General features: G+C 46.1%; 1 protein-coding gene across 3 annotated transcripts in view; it reads right to left on the reverse strand.

Moving 5' to 3' along the window:
- Positions 1-17,473, reverse strand: part of HTT (huntingtin) — a 143,724-nt gene that overhangs the window by 66,225 nt on the left and 60,026 nt on the right. For all 3 annotated transcript variants that reach the window (XM_041751539.1, XM_041751538.1, XM_041751540.1), the window contains 9 exons: positions 16,675-16,751; positions 15,478-15,629; positions 13,744-13,946; positions 11,206-11,332; positions 9,755-9,882; positions 6,701-6,811; positions 2,068-2,145; positions 1,338-1,561; positions 69-147 (listed from right to left, as the gene is read on the reverse strand). In XM_041751539.1, the coding sequence (XP_041607473.1) occupies positions 69-147; positions 1,338-1,561; positions 2,068-2,145; positions 6,701-6,811; positions 9,755-9,882; positions 11,206-11,332; positions 13,744-13,946; positions 15,478-15,629; positions 16,675-16,751 (1,179 nt within the window). The remainder of the gene's footprint in view (positions 1-68; positions 148-1,337; positions 1,562-2,067; positions 2,146-6,700; positions 6,812-9,754; positions 9,883-11,205; positions 11,333-13,743; positions 13,947-15,477; positions 15,630-16,674; positions 16,752-17,473) is intronic.

Raw genomic sequence — 17,473 nt, forward strand, 5'->3', positions numbered from 1 at the left:
CAGCCGACCTGGCAAGTGCTGGGCTTGATCTGTGCTTCTAGCATGGGAACCTGCCACTTCCCACTCACCTTATCTGCACGGTTCTTAGTGGCACTCGTGAGGTTGGTCTTCAACTGCGTAGACACCTTCTGAAGCACATCAAACCACCTGCCAGATGGGAAAAAGCAAGTGAAGAATGGCTCTAGGTCCTCTCCTGCATTCCCGGCCACCCTCCAAGTCAGGGAGAACCTGGCTGACCACGTGCATGGCGGCATCCACCCCTCTAACAGACGGCCAGGCTACCTCAAGACCACAGTGGGCCAGGAGCCCCAAGCCTTGTCTCGGGTAGCAGGCGCTTGGAGAGAGCTTGCCTGGTGCAGGAAACCCACCACCACCCATCCCAGGCTGCAGTGAGGCCAGAAGGGGGATGCCACTTGAAAGATTCAGTGACTCAGAAGATCTCACTTGATTTTCTTGGAAAAAAATATCTTTAAATATTCACGTTAATTATACACTTTCAAGAAATTCATACAAAATTAGATGATAGTAACACACACATGCTTCCTTACTTTTTTACTTACACCCCATAGTATTAACAAGGTATCAAAAAGATTTATTCCCAAGAACTGGATATATAGGGAGTACAGCACCAATGAAAAGCCCAGAATAAGGACATTTTCCTTGGTTTCTAACTCTAGTATGTTCAGTGTAGCTGTTTTATCACTCCATATGTCAGAAGAAAAAGAATTCTCTTATTACTATACCAAGTAGCAACCCAAATATCTGCTAATAATCATGGTAATTTAAACAACAGCTACTATACTCCAGGCATCAAAAACACAACCATAAATTTAAATGAAGATTTTAGCCACAAGGTTATAAAACACCAAGTGCTGCTATAGGACTCTTCTATGCCCTTCAAACACCTTTAGGTGCCACGTGGAGGCTGTGCTTTCACCTTAGTGTAGACCTGAGAGGTGCCGCCCCGCCACGGTCCCTGCAGGCAAAGGTGGTTTGTGAGCACTGGGAATGGGTGGCTGCCTGCTCTCAGCTGCCAGCCCGTCCCACTCCATGATCGGGACACAGTCTGGCTGCCTCACAGTGAGTGTGCCTAGTGTCCTGCTCCTGCCCAGCACCGACCCCACAGGCCATCTTACTCACTGAACCACACACTACTTTGAGGGCAGGGCCATGCCTACAGCATCTTGGTAACAATCATACTTTCCAAAGTTCTTGGGCATAGCAGAGTATGAAAAGATCATGGCTAATTTATGTGTTACTTTTTATAAACTATTTACCGCTCTGTCTACCAAAGATGCCTCCATGACACTACCGCCTGGCCAGGATGGGAAGGTTACCCTGAGGTGCCGTAGTCCTGCTCCGTCTGCACCATGGTCCTCAAGCTGGCATCGGCTAAGGCCTGGGTGAAGTGGGTGTATGGAGCCATGAAACAGTAATGATACAAGCCTGGCCTCACGCTGGACGAGCCCAGACGCTGTGCTCGGCCTTGAGACTTGCTGGGGTTGGAAGATAAGCCATCAAACTGGGAGGCCAAGTTTGTCCCAAAGAGAGTCTTCAACAACTAGAGTGAAAGAATTGAAGCCATCAGCATCTGACTTAATACAGCATGAACAACACACAGAGAGTGTCCCAGGCAGATTATCAACCTAGCTAAAACTAATAGGGCATGTTAGCAAAAATTCAGACTGAAAATCTTGCTGAGAATCATTAAGACTGCCATTAAGATGGTATGAGACAGCTGTTGTGAAGGGTGATGTAAGTCATAAAGAAGTCATAAAGTTGGAGCCTCAACTTTCTCTGTGATTCTCAATGAGGTCCAGTTTTCCGAACAAAATCCTGGAGGGATACTAAGCAGTTCGTAGAGTCCAGCTGTCGTCTCCAGTGATGGGCCTCCTCCTCCCACAGGGGAGTAGGAAAGGGACCTGTCTGCCCAATAATAGAGAAGCCAACAGGGACGAGCGCTGCCAGACATGTCCCTAGCCACCACCTTCTCAGTGACAAGTAGCATTATGCCCTCTTGCCCAGAGCTGGGGCTTTAAAGGACAGGACAGGAAAGGACTTTCTCACCTGCTGAACACAAACAGTTGCCATCACTGGTTCTCGACTGAAACAGGATTTCAGATACCCTAGGATCTCCTCCACACACTGCAAAAGAGTATATAATAAGACATTGAAGCAAACAAGTCACAGAGGGCTTGTTACGGCTGTGAGCCCTACATTGACATCAAAGACATGAGGCAGCTTCTGCGTAAACCATGAGCGTCAGTCCACACAAGAGGAAACTTGCAGTCTATCGATGCGGACAAAGTCAGCAGAAACCAAGGACATCCAAGGAGCTCCTCCCTCCAGCCTTTCCATCGTGCATTACCATCACTCACTCATCCGCTCGCCTGCTCAGAAACTATTCACCAAGTATCTACTCTCCCTGCGTTTAAGACAGGAATCCAGAGTGTACAGAGGAGTCAGAAGCCCTGTAGATGTCCACCTGAACATAAGATATGTGCATTCTGTGTGACTTACTACAAAACATCCTACAAGTGTCTTACAGCAATTTGCAATGAAATGGCTGCCTTCACATGACTGCTCTCACAAACTACTTTTACTACTCTAAAAAATGAGATCCAAGGCAGCCAATGTCTTTGTGGGGTGTTGAGAAGGATGAAGACACGAACTGTCAGGATCCTGCCAGTCCAGGCACTCAGCACTAACGGCATGACACCTCAGCACCTACCAGGTCGCCAGCCACTGCTTCTATCAGCAGGGCTGGAATTCACACCAACTAGATTGAAAATGCCTCTCATGAAACTTGTTTGGGACAATTTCCTGTACTAAAAAACAACAGACTTTTGTTGGTTTCAAATAGTATTGGACCACATATTTTTAATATTCTGATTTACTCAAATTAGACTCTTAACCATTCAACGTTGTATTCTGCAGGGCTGAATTTGTTACATGGTGCTTTTTGGTTTTACTAGCCCATAGCTGGTATCTAATAAATATCAACTGAAAGAATTACAACTAGAGCTTTCAGATCACAGTTTGTCTAGCAAAGGACCATATCTCCTAACAAATAGGCATGGAGTACTTGGTGGCACCAAACACCACAACAGGCAATAAAAACTGCTGAGGAAGGATGTCATGGTAGCCTCAGAGAGCACGTCCCAGCACAGGCACCAACATGCAGTGTAATACAGACAGACTTCTATTTCTGGTGAAACGGGGCAAGGGATCCATTTATACCTTCCATCCAAACAACTAAAAGCAGCATCAGATAGAGGGCAATGGCAGTGACCAGATGCCCAACAGCAGGGACTGAAGGACAGCAACCCCTGGGGGCAGGAACAAAAGCAGCAAGCCCCACGCTGTGCTGCCTGATGAGAGTTCCCAGGTAGGAGGAAGAGAGGCAACACAGTCCAGGGACCCCAAGTCAGGAGGAGCTGTGAGTCCAGGGAAACTGAAGCAGCGAGGGTTCTGAGGGCAGCCCGCCAGCCAGACAACTGCCCAGAGAGGGCTCTGGAGAGATGGGGCAGGGGGGTCAGCAGGGAACTAGTCAACATGCTTTGTGAGGAAACCCCCCGAGGCCAGGGGAGAATCACCAGAAAGGGTTACAGGGTAGTGCCTGGCACCCACAAAGGGCTAAGGAGAAGAACTGTTCTCCCCAAACCGAGAAGAACAGGACCTCATGGGGCACCCTGCCTCTGTGGTGGGACTAAAATTAGCCCCAGATTGAGCAGTGCTCCAGCCCACCTAACATCACAAATCCAAGGACCAATCTCCACACAATATAACCTATCTCAGAATAAAGCTCAAAAAGATTTACAGGAGTACAAAAATGCCTAGCACCCAACATTTCATAATGCCTGGCATCCAATCAAAGATTAGCAGGCACACAGAGACAGCAATACATGATCTATAATGAGTATAATCAACCGGTCAAAAATAACTTAGAACAGATTTTAGAATTAGCAGAGAATGACATTAAAAGTCATTATGACAATATTCTATGTGCCCAAAAACTTAGAGACACAGGAGATGGAAAAAAAGACCCAAATCAGACTTTTAGAGATAAACCACCATGTTGGTGATGAAAGTACATGAGATGGGATCAGAGCTCAGATGCTGCAGAGAGTGAGACTTGAAAGCCTGCAGATACAGCAATGGAGCTCCACAGATGCAATACAGGCAAAAAAACAGTAAGAATGCTGACAAAAACCTCAGTGAGCCGCATACAGGACAATTGTAAGCATTCAAATATTCAGAGAATTAGAATCCACTTAGAAGAGAAGAAAAAGCAGTGGGCAGGACCAGAAAAGATATTTCAAGAAATCATGGACCCAAGTTCCCAAACTTCAGGAAAACAATAAAGCCAGAGATCTTGATTCAACAAATCCAAGTACAAAAAACCTAAGGAAGTTACACTGAGGTACATCAAAATCAAATCACTCCAAACCAATAAAGTGTCCAGAAGCCAGAGAAAATATAATAACATGGAGAGAAATTAGGGGTTACACAGAAAACGTGTACAAAATAATGCCCAAAGAAAATCCCGACACCCAGATAGGAGCATGTAATACACTCCAGTCACATAACGATGGGGTAAACAAGGTCTAGGAGAGAGGAAAAATAAGAGGATTCTTTGTCAAGGATGTAAAATTAGGATTATTTTTCATCCACAGTGTTAATACTTAGAAGAATGAAAGAAAACAACTGTATTTTTAATCCTAAATTATTATTTTGCTTCACCTTCTATTATAATCAGATAAGCTCACAGAAATCCGAGGAAAAGCTGCCTGTACATTCTGCAGGTCGTACTCTTGCTCCCAAGCTGTGTGTGTGGCTCAGGCCCCTAGTGCCCGAGGCGGCAACTCTGCATCTTGTGGCGGCTGTTTGTGGATCTACGGTCTGATCTTGCCACCTGGGCTTCTGGACATGCTTCCCCCCAGCTGAGCAGTGCATCTAGCAGGAGGGGGTCCCAGCCCTGCCCACACAGTGATCAGCCCAGGAGTCTGTCTGCTCACACATGGCCAGTGGCCAAGTGCAAAGAAAATCCGAGGCTGGGGGGAGGGGGGGGGTCCGGTACTCCTACCAACAGCCTCATCGAAAAGACCAGGAAGGAAGATTCAGCAGTTAAGCAGAAGAGGCTCCCAGAGCACCAATAAGGGGATCCAGGAAAAGCAAAAACTGCCACTAAAACAGGCTTTTGTCACCAAAGAGCAAAACAGATCAACTCAGAGCACAGACAGTACAGGGGAGCAAACTATCTTTATCTGCAGACAAAGCTAAAGGGCAAGAGGCTTTGGCATCCAGTCACGCCTGCCCCAGACACAAGGGGCCTCAGAGCTGAAGTTACCACACACTCCTTGAAAGAAGAAAAAGAAATATAAGCATATCCCTGTTTTCAGGAATATCAAGATCCCCTACTGCCAACCTTCATCAGACTGTGACTTGTTAATTATTTCCTTTCATGTATTGGGATAAATGCACCATTGGATGAATTCCCTGGCTACCACTGCAGAATAACTATTTCTATGTGGCAGTCATAATAAAAGGATAAAAAGAAAAAAGGAATTTGCTCCTAGAAAATGAGAAAATACAAAAACTACAGTCATCTGAATTCCAAGAAAAAGGAAAATGTTATTATTTTAAAAATCCCATTTGGTTTTTATTCCAGTATATCTAAACATTCAAGGTTAAAATGTGTTATGTTTCTCATTTTGCTAAAACATGTTATATGCACCCAGCCCACAGGCCACAAGGCCTATTGGTAAGAGAGAGGAAAAGCCATGGGTCGCCAGGACCGATGACTGTAAGGGGAGAGAGTGCCGAGCATGCAGAGGCGCAGCCTGGGCAGGGTGGCTGGTGAGGTCTCACCGAGAAGGCCATACTAGAAACAGCTCTGACCAGTTTCACTGTGAGGGACAACTGACCCTCAATCAGAACAGGACACCATCTAGCCAGTAAAAAACATGCAGGCACTACACAGACGTGAAAAAAGCATAGGAAAGAATTGAAAAGAAACCGTATATGATTGTATCATATACAATCACAAAAACCAGGTTTTTATGAGTCAAAAGAAAGATTCAGAGAAATAAAAACAAATGAACTTCATGAGCATACCATACTTCACTTGCCAGAGAGACATGTTTAAGTGGGAGCTACCCACGGCTCCCTCTGCAACCCAGCAGAAAGTAAGATGGCCCTGGAGCCAGCAGGTGGACACACGGTCAAGTGACTGGAGGGAAGAGCTACCTACAGGCCCCGGGATGTGGGCACCTGAGATGGGAATGCACTTGAACTCTCCATGTGTCTGAGTACTTCCTTATAAGATGAGGGGGAGGGCATTCAGGGTGTGGAGCGACCCCAGCTCTGCTGCTTCCCACAGCACCAAAGGAGCCAGCCATGCACCCTCACTCAGTCTGTTGTCACCCTTTCTGCCTGTGAAGATCAAATTAGAAAACAAAGGACTGTCACCAGTTTAAACCCACTAATATTCTAGAATAAACTGGGCCTAAGCTAATATACAGAAAAGCACTGAAAAGAGGACAGAGGTAGAACACCCCTAATCTGAGGCTAAGACCAGTATCAGAGTCAAGAGCTAATGCAGCAGCTACCACCTTCTGAACATGCCTGGACTTTGGGGTTCCAGTCCCACAGGCCCTCATGTCAGGTACAGCTCAATGACAAGAGATGAAACACACACCTTTCCGATGTCCTGCAGCGTGGCCAGCTCCAGGATCTGAGAGAGAACATCCAAGGCAGAGCGCAGAAAGCCCCCAAACTTTTCAGTGCTGTTCTGAAGATCCAAGGTAACCTTGGGAAGGTGAGGAAAAGAACACAGGATTACTTGTACCATCCCACCTGTCATCTGCAAAAGACACGTGCTGTCTGCATGGCGAGAGATGTCCCACTATGCAACCCTTACACACTCACAATGTGGGCTATTTGTTTGCTTTAAGCACTGAGAAAATGCCTCAGGGAAGAAACTACCCTTCCAGGTCGCTATATCAAACCATCATCTTTCAGAGGCATCTTTCAACTTACATTGATACTATTGAAAGAATCAATTTCTGACCTTTTAGGAGATTAAAAATGTAAATGTCCATTATAACCAGTATCTGATAAACAGCATATCAAAAACTATAAAATATACATCTTGTTCCACATACATTCCCAAGGAATCATCATCAAATCCAGAAACTGTCTTTCAGTCAGGCTACAGCAAAATACTAAATTCATCTTAAGGAGGATTAAGTTATGATTCTAAAGGGCCCAGCTGAATGAAACTATCCAAGTCTTCCACTTAACGGACTGAGAGGTCAGGTCCGAAAATATAATATGAAAGAACAAAAGCAAGAAAGAGAGATCAACTACGAAAATAAAACTGGTAGAAACCCTGCAAAACACTACAGCAGAAAAAGGAATCTGTTAGGTAAGATCAAATCAGTCACCCCGTGATGAAAGAGAAAGCACTCTCTGGGCCACAAGATGACCACCAGGCAGGCCCAAGTGTTGTGGCTGCTCATGTCACCATGAGGCAGCTTCCAACAGGCTGAGGAAGGCTAAGTAGGGCCTTGGGGACAGATGACTCCGTGCAGCTATGTCCCACAGAGATAGGAGGAAAGAGGCTCACCTCCAGCAGGCACAGCAGGACGAGGGGGCAAGGATGTACACAGAGGAAGGCCCATCTTGAAGAACAGAGGGCACAGGTAAGAACCAGGGCCTCGGCTCAGAGGGGAGCTGAGAGCGGAGCCAGAGTGGAGGGCCATGCACAAGGCAGCTCAGGAGAAGAAATGAAGGAGATAGATGGTGTGACAGATCTCACATGTGCCAGACACTCCAAATACACCAACCAGGTGGGCATCTGGGATATGGGAGGGGGGGGGGGCACAGTGCACAGGGTACAGCGTGGAGCCCAGTACATCCTGGAGGGGAAATGATAAAGATGGAGCAGATGCCAGGAGCATCAATAGGGCCCAGGATGGGGGTTGGGAACAGGCAGAAAAAAAAGAAAACTTTCTCTGTGTGGGATTTCCAACATGCCCCCTGCTATCTGAGTGGGTGACATGAGAAACATAGGCTACAAAGAGCCTCTGAATCTTCTGCAAAATGTGGCTAAAGACTCTTATCTTTCAAATTTATCAATAACCTTCAGAAAAGAAGCGAGATAAGGTTTATAAATGCTTTTCAAAACAACTGAGAAATACCTATCAGTAACAAAAGATAAGAATCTGGAGATACATTTATCAACAAATGCACAAGATCTATGTGAAATAATACTCAAAAATTCTTCTTAAAATTCTTTGGATTTTATGTAAACCTGAGCACATACAAGAAGGTTTCAATAAACAAAAAGGCACCCACACTCTGGATAGGTGGATTTATTTATTTTTTTTTAAGATTTTATTTATTTATTCATGAGAGACACAGAGAGAGGTGCAGAGACACAGGCAGCGGGAGAGCCTAACATGGGACTCGATCCCAGGTCTCCAGGATCAAGGCAGTGCTAAACCGCTGAGCCACCAGGGCTGCCCTGGATAGGTGGATTTAACACCTAAGGTATCAGTTCTCCCTGAACAAACCTACAAATTTAACATGATCCCAGTGGAAATATTCTCAGGATTCTTTAGAATTAGATTAGCTTACTCTAGAGTGTACACATGCAAAAATAAATAAGAAAGAATATCAAGAAAAAGTTTTAAAGCAGGATAAGGGAATTGACCACGTCAAAAACATACCATGGGGATGGGCAGTGAAATGAGGAGAATACTTGATGGGATGAGTAATGGGTGTTATACTATATGTTGGCAAACTGAATTTAAATTTTAAAAAACGTTAAAAAAAAAAAAAAAAACGTACCACGGAGCTACATTATCCGCATGTGTGCCTCTAACAGATAAACAGGTGGGCAGATGGAAAGACTCTAGTCCCCAAACAGTAAATGAAATACAAACCCACAAGATTTTAGTATCTGGTAAAGGTGTATTTCAGATCAATTAGTGCAGAAAAATGGATTATCTGGGAAATAGTGCCAGGAAAATCCAGCAGGCAGGTAAGCAACAAAAAGCCCTAAGAGAAGCCATGGGAGATTTTTCCTTAATCATCTCAGAGTGATGAAGCCCAAAGTACAAAACGCACCTGTGCAGAAATGTCAACAGAACACACTGCCCTCCTTCCAGAAACCTGGTCGTGAGGTTGGCCCAGGGGGGGGTATCTGCGTACTTGGCCAGTTGACAATTCCTTACGCTGATGTGAAACCTTCCCTGCTAGGGCGGCTCCCCATGCCTGGACTCTCTGAATGAACCTCATGTTTGAGGCTGCACATCTGTATTCCTCTGCGAGTCTAGGGTTTTGCTTCATGTCAGGCAGAGGAAACTCCATAGCTGGGGGACAAGTGTGCTCTGTCTGGTCCTCATGGGAGACAGAACACAAGAAGCCTGCGCACAGATTCCTGCACACTGCACCCAAGTGTCCTTCCTACATGGCGATAAAGAATCCCAGCTATGAGAATGACTAAATGCCGAAGCCCATGAATCCTGCCAGTGAATCCCTGAACGTGGGGGTGGCCTGGGGAAGCCCAGACACACCACCAATAAACTAGAGAGATCGTTTCTCCAATTTTCATGATGAAAGCTACCCTAAACAAAGCTGAAAGACAAACCTTATGTGTATGTACACAAGCTACAAATCTTAAGAAAAACATCCATACTCAGTCAGAAATTTGTGTCTGTGCATATTTTTACAAAAGGACCAGTACCTTATAGTTGGCGTGAGTAGCTTTCAGGACATCGTGCAATTTGAGATATGAAGGAAGGTGACAGAAACTCCCCAACGACGAGGACTTATTTGCTGTAACAGGTCCTGGGGCATCAGATTGTCGAGAGGCTTTAAAACACATACAAAATACACTTTCAGCCCAAAAGCAGACATTTGCCAAATTTAAAAGAAATGATTTGCAATAATGGATTTTTAAAGGTATTCTAATAGAATAAAATTCAAATTTTTCCTGACTTTTTAATTAGAATAAGAAACTGACTAAAAAACAAACAGAATCGGAGTATCTCTCCAAAAACAATAAAATGAGAAAGAGAAATAGCAGTGTAATGCTATTGTTTGTGATAGCCTAGCTGCCTGTATGCACCTCAGAGGAGCTCCTCAGCTCATTGGTGCCTCCAGCCCCTCACCCAGCCTCACATAGGTTCCCAGCCACTTGCAGGGCTGAGCCCAGGTCAACATGGACCAGCGGCACCATACGCCAGCAACATGCCTGAACACTGGAAAGGGCACACACGCTATTATGAAACCAGTATTAAATATTAAAATGTCAACCAGTAAATAAAACTATTCTCATCAAGTTTTCAAGATTTTTGACTTGGAGCCCTTAGTTTACTTAAGCCGCCAGAAAGATTATCAGTGACACACAGATAAGTTATATCTGCCAAGTTGTAAAGCTTTCAAAGGCGGCAAAACTTCCTGCGGTGCCCCAGTCAGTCCTTAGAAACCAGCACCTTTTAAAAACCCGTAACATAAATGCTTCATAAAACGACTGGGGGAGTTGCGACTGTCCCAGGGTCTGGTAGGAGTACAACAGCACAAGCCACTTCCTGCTCTGCCTGGGCCCCACCATACTCTCCCGTGGCAGCCAGGTTGGTGGGAGCTGCAGGGTACCCCCCCAATCTGGCCCCTCTGTTCTAGGCTCTCCCAGGTGTGGAAGCCCCTCCACGCATCGGAGTTGGTCAGGTTCCTCTCGGATGATTGCTCTCCACTTGAGCAGTTTCCATCTTCAGAGTCTTCACATGTCAGAACCAACTACTTCATCCACTAGCTCCGTCCCTGGCCATCTATACCACCTCCCTGACTAAAACTTGAGGTCCTTTCCAGCTTTCTTTTTCAGGGAGAGGCAGGGCAGAGAGGACAGGGCAGGACTGCTTGCTAGGGGCCAGCTGCCTGCCCATTGCTGTGGCCACGTTAGCCAGCAACGCACAAGACCAGAATGTGGTCTGCACACATTTAGGAATTAATGTTTAATATCTGAAATCACACTAGGGAAACTCTTTCTCTGACTTCACTTCTATGTATTTTATTTCCTGAAACTACCAAACTATTATATTTAACCTGGAGTGAATGTGAGCGTGAGCCCTAAATCTCAGTGACACAGATGGCACCCCCCCCCCCACCGGCCCACCCCTCCCCATTGTCATTTCATACCTGGACTGGCTTCGCTGCCTTTCTTGGGGCTCAAGGGCACAGAGGCTGGCTCTCCAGGTTCTTTCTCCTTTCCCTTCCGTCGGATGGGACTTAGGGAAGGAGGGTTTGTCAGAGATGGCAAGGCTGCCTACAATAAAAATGAGTCTCTGTGAAGGAAGCCAAACCGACACGTAAACTGAAACTCACATATGTAGTTTCCCATTTCTTAAGCAGAACAACCCATGCAATCATTTTCTTCTCTGAATCCTCACTGACAGTTCAGACATGGTCCATCCATCATCTACTTTAACCCACATAGCCATCACACGTGGCAAGAACTGACCTAGAACTTCCTAACAGGTATGTTGTGAAATGGCCAAGGATGCAAGGACCCTCAGGGAGCCAGGCAGGGCCCATCCCCTCTGGCTATAAAGCAACCAGGCCACTCTGTGGGAGCTAGGATATGAGAAAGGGTACAAAGCAACATTTTGAACTCCATTTTCCAAATGAGAAAATGGACTCAGAGTAACTTATTCAACATCAAGGCTAATGAGCAGCACAGCAAGGAGTCCACAGACACAGTACGCAAAAGACACACTGTGGGAGGAGTACAGTGAGGACCACAGGGACGTACATGTCAGGCCCCAGCTCTACTCCTCTCACCACAATCTCAGAGAAATGAATGGAGGGGGACAAAAGGCTGCCCTCAGGAGAGTGGACTGAAGGCAGCAAGGACAGGGGCCGCTGCAGCTGGAGCTCCTGCCAAATGAGAGAAGCCAGGCACAAAAGATCATGCAGTCCCTTCCCACGAATCATCCCGAATGGGCAGGTCTATAAAAACACCAAGTAGGTGGTGGCTACCTGGAGCTGGGGGCCATGGGAAGCTTGGAGGTGACACCTAAAGGGCATTGTGCTCCTTTCCAGGTTCTAAATGGACCATAGCGATGGCCACAAGACTATGGGCATACTAAAACCAACCGAATCCTACTCTTCGGACACGTGAGCTATAGTTGGAGGACATAACAATACTGTCTGGAGGAGGAGGTGGGGAAGAGAGGCAGCTGTCATACTCCATTCAGGCCACTAGTCTGCACCAGAACAGTGACAGCAAAAGCAAAGACGTGTGTGTGTATTCACCTACATGTGTGTGTATTTGCACCAGTTTGTGTACATGTACACACGTGTGCACATGCATATATGGGTATCTGCAAGATATTTTGTAGGGAAAACATGGACTGAACAAGCAGAATTGAGGTGCTGTTTCTAGTTGACAAAGTACAAAGTGAGGGGAACATGGCAGGCACGGGCAGGGGTGAGGCTGAGCAGCTCAGATTCATGCTGTGTCTGAGATCTGCAAGCCATCCACATAGACAAATAGCATGTTTCTGGACTGACGCTCCAAAGCTGGGGTCTCTGACATGTGAACATTGAGGACCAGAGCAGACCTGACAACCAAGCTGCCCTGTCCCGTGTCCCGCTAGAGCCACGGTCCACACGTGGCCATTTCAACGTAATGACAATTAAAACAAAATTAGAAGCTCAGCTCCCCAGCTGCACTGGCCATGTTTCAAGTGCTCACTCGCCACATGTTGTTAGTGGCTACTGTCCTGGCTGGCATAGACACAGGACATTTCCATCCTTGCATAGAGTTGTACTGGATGGTATTGGCCCTGGAAGTATCAAGAAAGAGACCAACCTAGGACAGAGCCTGGGAGCCATTTGTGGAGGGCAGAGAGATGAAACCACGAAGTGCCTGGGAAGCAGAGTGGCTAGAGAAAAACAAGAGCCAACCCAGAGGCCAGTGGGCATGCCTATGTCAGGACCGGCGTGGTGGCACCAAGGGAGGAAGAAAAGTGAGACAGGACCCCAGGGGTACCCACGAGATGCAAAGAATGATCTCAGGAGGGAAGGGTGGTTACGAAGAGTGATGACCAAAAGCTGACTGGCCAGGGATTAAAGGATCAATGGCCGGAGCAGCAGACCAAGCCCAGGCCAGCATTGGAGCGGTGAGACACATGACTCTTCAGAGAAGTTTGTAGTGAGGGGAAGACCAAAAGGCTGCTAACAGGGAATGTGAAATTAGAAGAGTTTTTTCATGATGAACGTAAATTGAGATGGAAGACCCAGGGGAGAGCATATATCCAATATATAATCAGATATAATTATAAATACACTCATCTCTCTTAAATTCACTGTGCAAAGAGTTTACCACTTGTTTTTACACTGATTTGGTGGAACTGTACTTCACAGAGAAGCAAGACAACTTGCAAATGTTCTAGGAGATAGCAAATGAGTTACCTAAGTCAACAATTTCAATCCTGAGCTTTCCTGGCTAACGATGAAAGCATAAAAGCTAACTAGTTCTTTCTTAGAAATGACAGCAACTAATGATGGTACTAAGAGAGCTACAAAGTTGATGACACATTTTGGTGTTAAATTTAGAGTCACTGCATGAGCAATTTTGTTTGTTTAAAGCAGAAGAGAATAAGGCACGGGCAGGTGAGTGAGGAGAGGCAGGTCTGGCGCCCACAGGGACACTGAGGCTGTGTCTGAAGTTACCTTTATTGCTGGTCCGGGAGCCACATCGTCCAAGACGTGAGCACAGATGTTAATCACCTTCAGCAAGTGGGAGAAGAGCTGCTCCACCATGGGCACCAGGGTCCGGTCACCCAAAGCTGGCCAGACCTCTTCCTGCTTGGAGGCTGCTGGGTTGGCCTCCTCTTCAGAGGTCCATGAACTTCTCAGAGATTTGGGGGCACTGGCTGTGACATGGCACAATGGGGAAAGAGAAATCACTAGGGAAGCTCAGTCACCGAGACACATCTACTCCGAGGTTGCTGCGTATCTCCACTTGATGGCCAACAGATACCTCCTGCTCGCCAGGAAACAGATTTTCACGAATGTTACCACCGTACGTGCACCTACCCAGGATGTGCCCTCCGGATCTTTACAACCTAAGTCCCACTGGTGGCCATGGCCTGCTGACCCTGCCCTCCAGCTTCTTCCAGTCAGTGTCCTCCCCCACAGTCCAAGGCCAAGATCTTGCTGAGATCTCTCTCACCTCCACTGCACCAAGAACCTCCCAAGTGGGTTTCCCTACTTCGTCCTCCAAGCCACACTCAAGCCAGCTAAGGGACCAGCTCCACCGCTAGCCCCTCCATGAGGCTGTTCCCAGACCTCCCGCAGCAAACACCACAGTCCTCCTGAACAAGGACTTAATAAGGTAGCACTGCATACCCATCAAGTTCAGTGGCCTCCTTCTTCACCAGCCACATCCTCTGTCCCCTTCCTCCATCCTCATCCTCACCTGACATCCCAAACTATTTACAGTCCTTAAGTGTCACATAATTTTTCATGTGTCCATGCCTTCAAACAAGCTACGCCCTCCATCTGGTGTGCCTTTTCCCACTAACCCATAAATCCTGTTTCTTGTCCTGGTCCCCCACAGGAGTGATTACAACCACTCTGTGCTGCCACTGTACTTTCTTGTACATGTCACCCATTGAACTCACGAGTGACTTGAGAACAGAGCCCACATATCATGCTTTCGTACACACATGGTGCCTGGCATATGGTGCTCACTAAAATTAAATTAGAAACGAGTTTACCTGTAGCTGACTAAGGGGCTATGCAGGGAAAGAGCTCCTTTAAACTACTCAGCTCATGGGCAGCCCGGGCAGCTCAGCAGTTTGGCACTGCCTTTGGCCCAGGGTGTGATCCTGGAGACTCGGGATCCAGTCCCATGTTGGGCTCTCTGCGTGGAGCCTGCTTCTCCCTCTGCCTGTGTCTTTGTGCCTCTCTCTCTCTCTCTCTGTGGCTCATGAATGAATGAATGAATGAATGAATGAATGAATGAATAAATAAATAAATAAATAAATAACCTTAAAAGCCATTAAACTACTCAGCTCAGAACAGCTGCCCACAGCACACACCCATGCTGATCACACTAGACATTCTGGCTAGAGGATCGAACCATCACTGGCAATGACCTCATAGTATTTTCCTTCCACGTGCTCACCACCCCACTCATCAGAAGGAAACCCAAGGGATCCCTGGGTGGCGCAGCGGTTTGGCGCCTGCCTTTGGCCCAGGGCGCGATCCTGGTGACCCAGGATCGAATCCCACATCAGGCTCCCGGTGCATGGAGCCTGCTTCTTCCTCCGCCTGTGTCTCTGCCTCTCTCTCTCTCTCTGTGACTAACATAAATAAATAAAAATTAAAAAAAAAAAAAAAAAAAAAGAAGGAAACCCAAGCTACAGACCTGAAGTCCCTGTTTCAGCTCAGTACCAATACCTGCAAGTAAGTTTCCGGCTAAAACCAAAGCATCCTGATGGGCAGAGAGATCCAGTGGGAACCAAGCAGATGAGAGCAAGGTGAGGATCATCGTGGCCATGCCAACAGTACAGCTCTTTCTAGACTCATCTGAGGTGCTTAGTGGAGGCACCCTGGAAGTGAAAATTTGCCAGGTCAAATGATGAATACCTTAAATCGAACAATCTTGCCTTCTTGTAATGAACCAAGAAGGCGGTGTGTCACCCTACGTTTTATACCAGCTCATAAAGTGATTTTACTATTGTTAATTAACATCCTTCCTGTAAACCACAGCTCCAAACAATCTTTGAAAAATGAAACCAGGTAGCAGATGTGATTAAAACTATGGAAACTAAAAACTACGGAAACTATATTTTTTAACTTTTTAGCTTTCTCTGAATTTTGACTCAGCATATTTAACTCCAATCCCAGAGTTGCTTTAAGTCAGGTCAGAGGCTGGATCTATGCTCAGTAACCACCTGTGGACAAAGGGAAGCAACCCTTCTAGACCAGAGGATGCAATGTTAGCTGGCCTAAGCATCCACCCTAAGCAAATGTTAGCTGGCCATATGCTGACACACACAAGAAATTTGCACTTAATTCCAAATAGGATGGTGAGTCACCAAAATTTTTCTCAGCAATCTGTACACATAATAAAAACTTATTCCTTAGTACTGTAGGAGACTCAAAACCATTTCACAGATGCTACTATGGCCATCTACTGGAAGAATATCATTTTTAAATGGAAACTGCTCATATAAGCTTCACAGTCCCTATAGAATCATGATTCTATATGACAGGTCACATCTGATTTCAAACAAAAAATGTTTCTAAACTTCTAGTACCTAGCGTAGAATTCTGGGAAAAAATCAAGCCAATTAGAAACGTTTTGCCAGCATGTGTGAATTCTCCAAAATGAACCTAACAAATGATACCCTGAAATCCTCCAAAGCACTTAAGAGTGAGCACTTGACACCCATGAGAATGACAGCAAATCCAGATTTTCTGAGAGCTCTATCACTAGTTTCCCACACAGCTGACAGGACAGAAGCAAATATCCCATTAGGTATTTTTCCAAAAGGTCAAACTGATAAAAGATTGAAGAAAGAAAACATGGGATTCCAATAGCAATGTCTGTATCACACAAGTATAGATAACTGTTGTGAGAACAATACATACCCACAATGCCAACCTAAACTCCAAATGCAGACAGGAAAGGCAGTTGAAAGGAGACACAGAGCTTCGCAGCATCCAAACTAAAGGAGAAAAGAATAGTAAAATCACAGCCATGCACAAAAAACGTTGATTAAATTGAACCTGCTTCATCAAAAGTACAAACAATGAAAGCATAACTGAGACCTGTATCTAACGATAAGCTATCTGTCCTACCATGGTTCTAATTCATCCTTCAAAGACAGAGTAGGGATGGGAAACAAGAGGCTGTACAGAGGGACCATCACATGCCCTGAGGATAGGCCAGCAGCTGGAATGGCAGCGGTCCTGCCTCCCCTCTGTGCCTGGAGCACCCCTCCTCTCCACCCTGTTCGCTCCTGCACCCAAGCTTGTTGATGGCCATCTCCTGACTAGACTGCAAGCACCACAAGAGCAGGGACCCTCTTTGTTTGCATCTCAAGCCTAGAACAGCGCACGACACATGGGAGCCAGAGTAAATACAAATAAGTCAAGTTTATGATATTTTAAATAAATCAAGGGAAGACCAAACCAGAGAGGCCAAACAATACTTAGGTTAAAAAGGCACATATGGGGCAGCCCGGGTGGCTCAGCGGTTTGGTGCTGCCTTCAGCCCGAGGCTTGATCCTGGAGAACCGAGATCAAGTCCCACATCAGGCTCCCTGCATAGAGCCTGCTTCTCCCTCTCCCTCTGCCTATGTCTCTGTGTGTCTCTCATGAATAAATAAATAAAATCTTAAAAAAAAAAAAAAGGCACATAGGTACTTATTAAGACAGCTTAATCCTA

The sequence above is a fragment of the Vulpes lagopus genome, chromosome 4 (assembly GCF_018345385.1).
Source record: "Vulpes lagopus strain Blue_001 chromosome 4, ASM1834538v1, whole genome shotgun sequence".
Classification (NCBI taxonomy): domain Eukaryota; kingdom Metazoa; phylum Chordata; class Mammalia; order Carnivora; family Canidae; genus Vulpes; species Vulpes lagopus.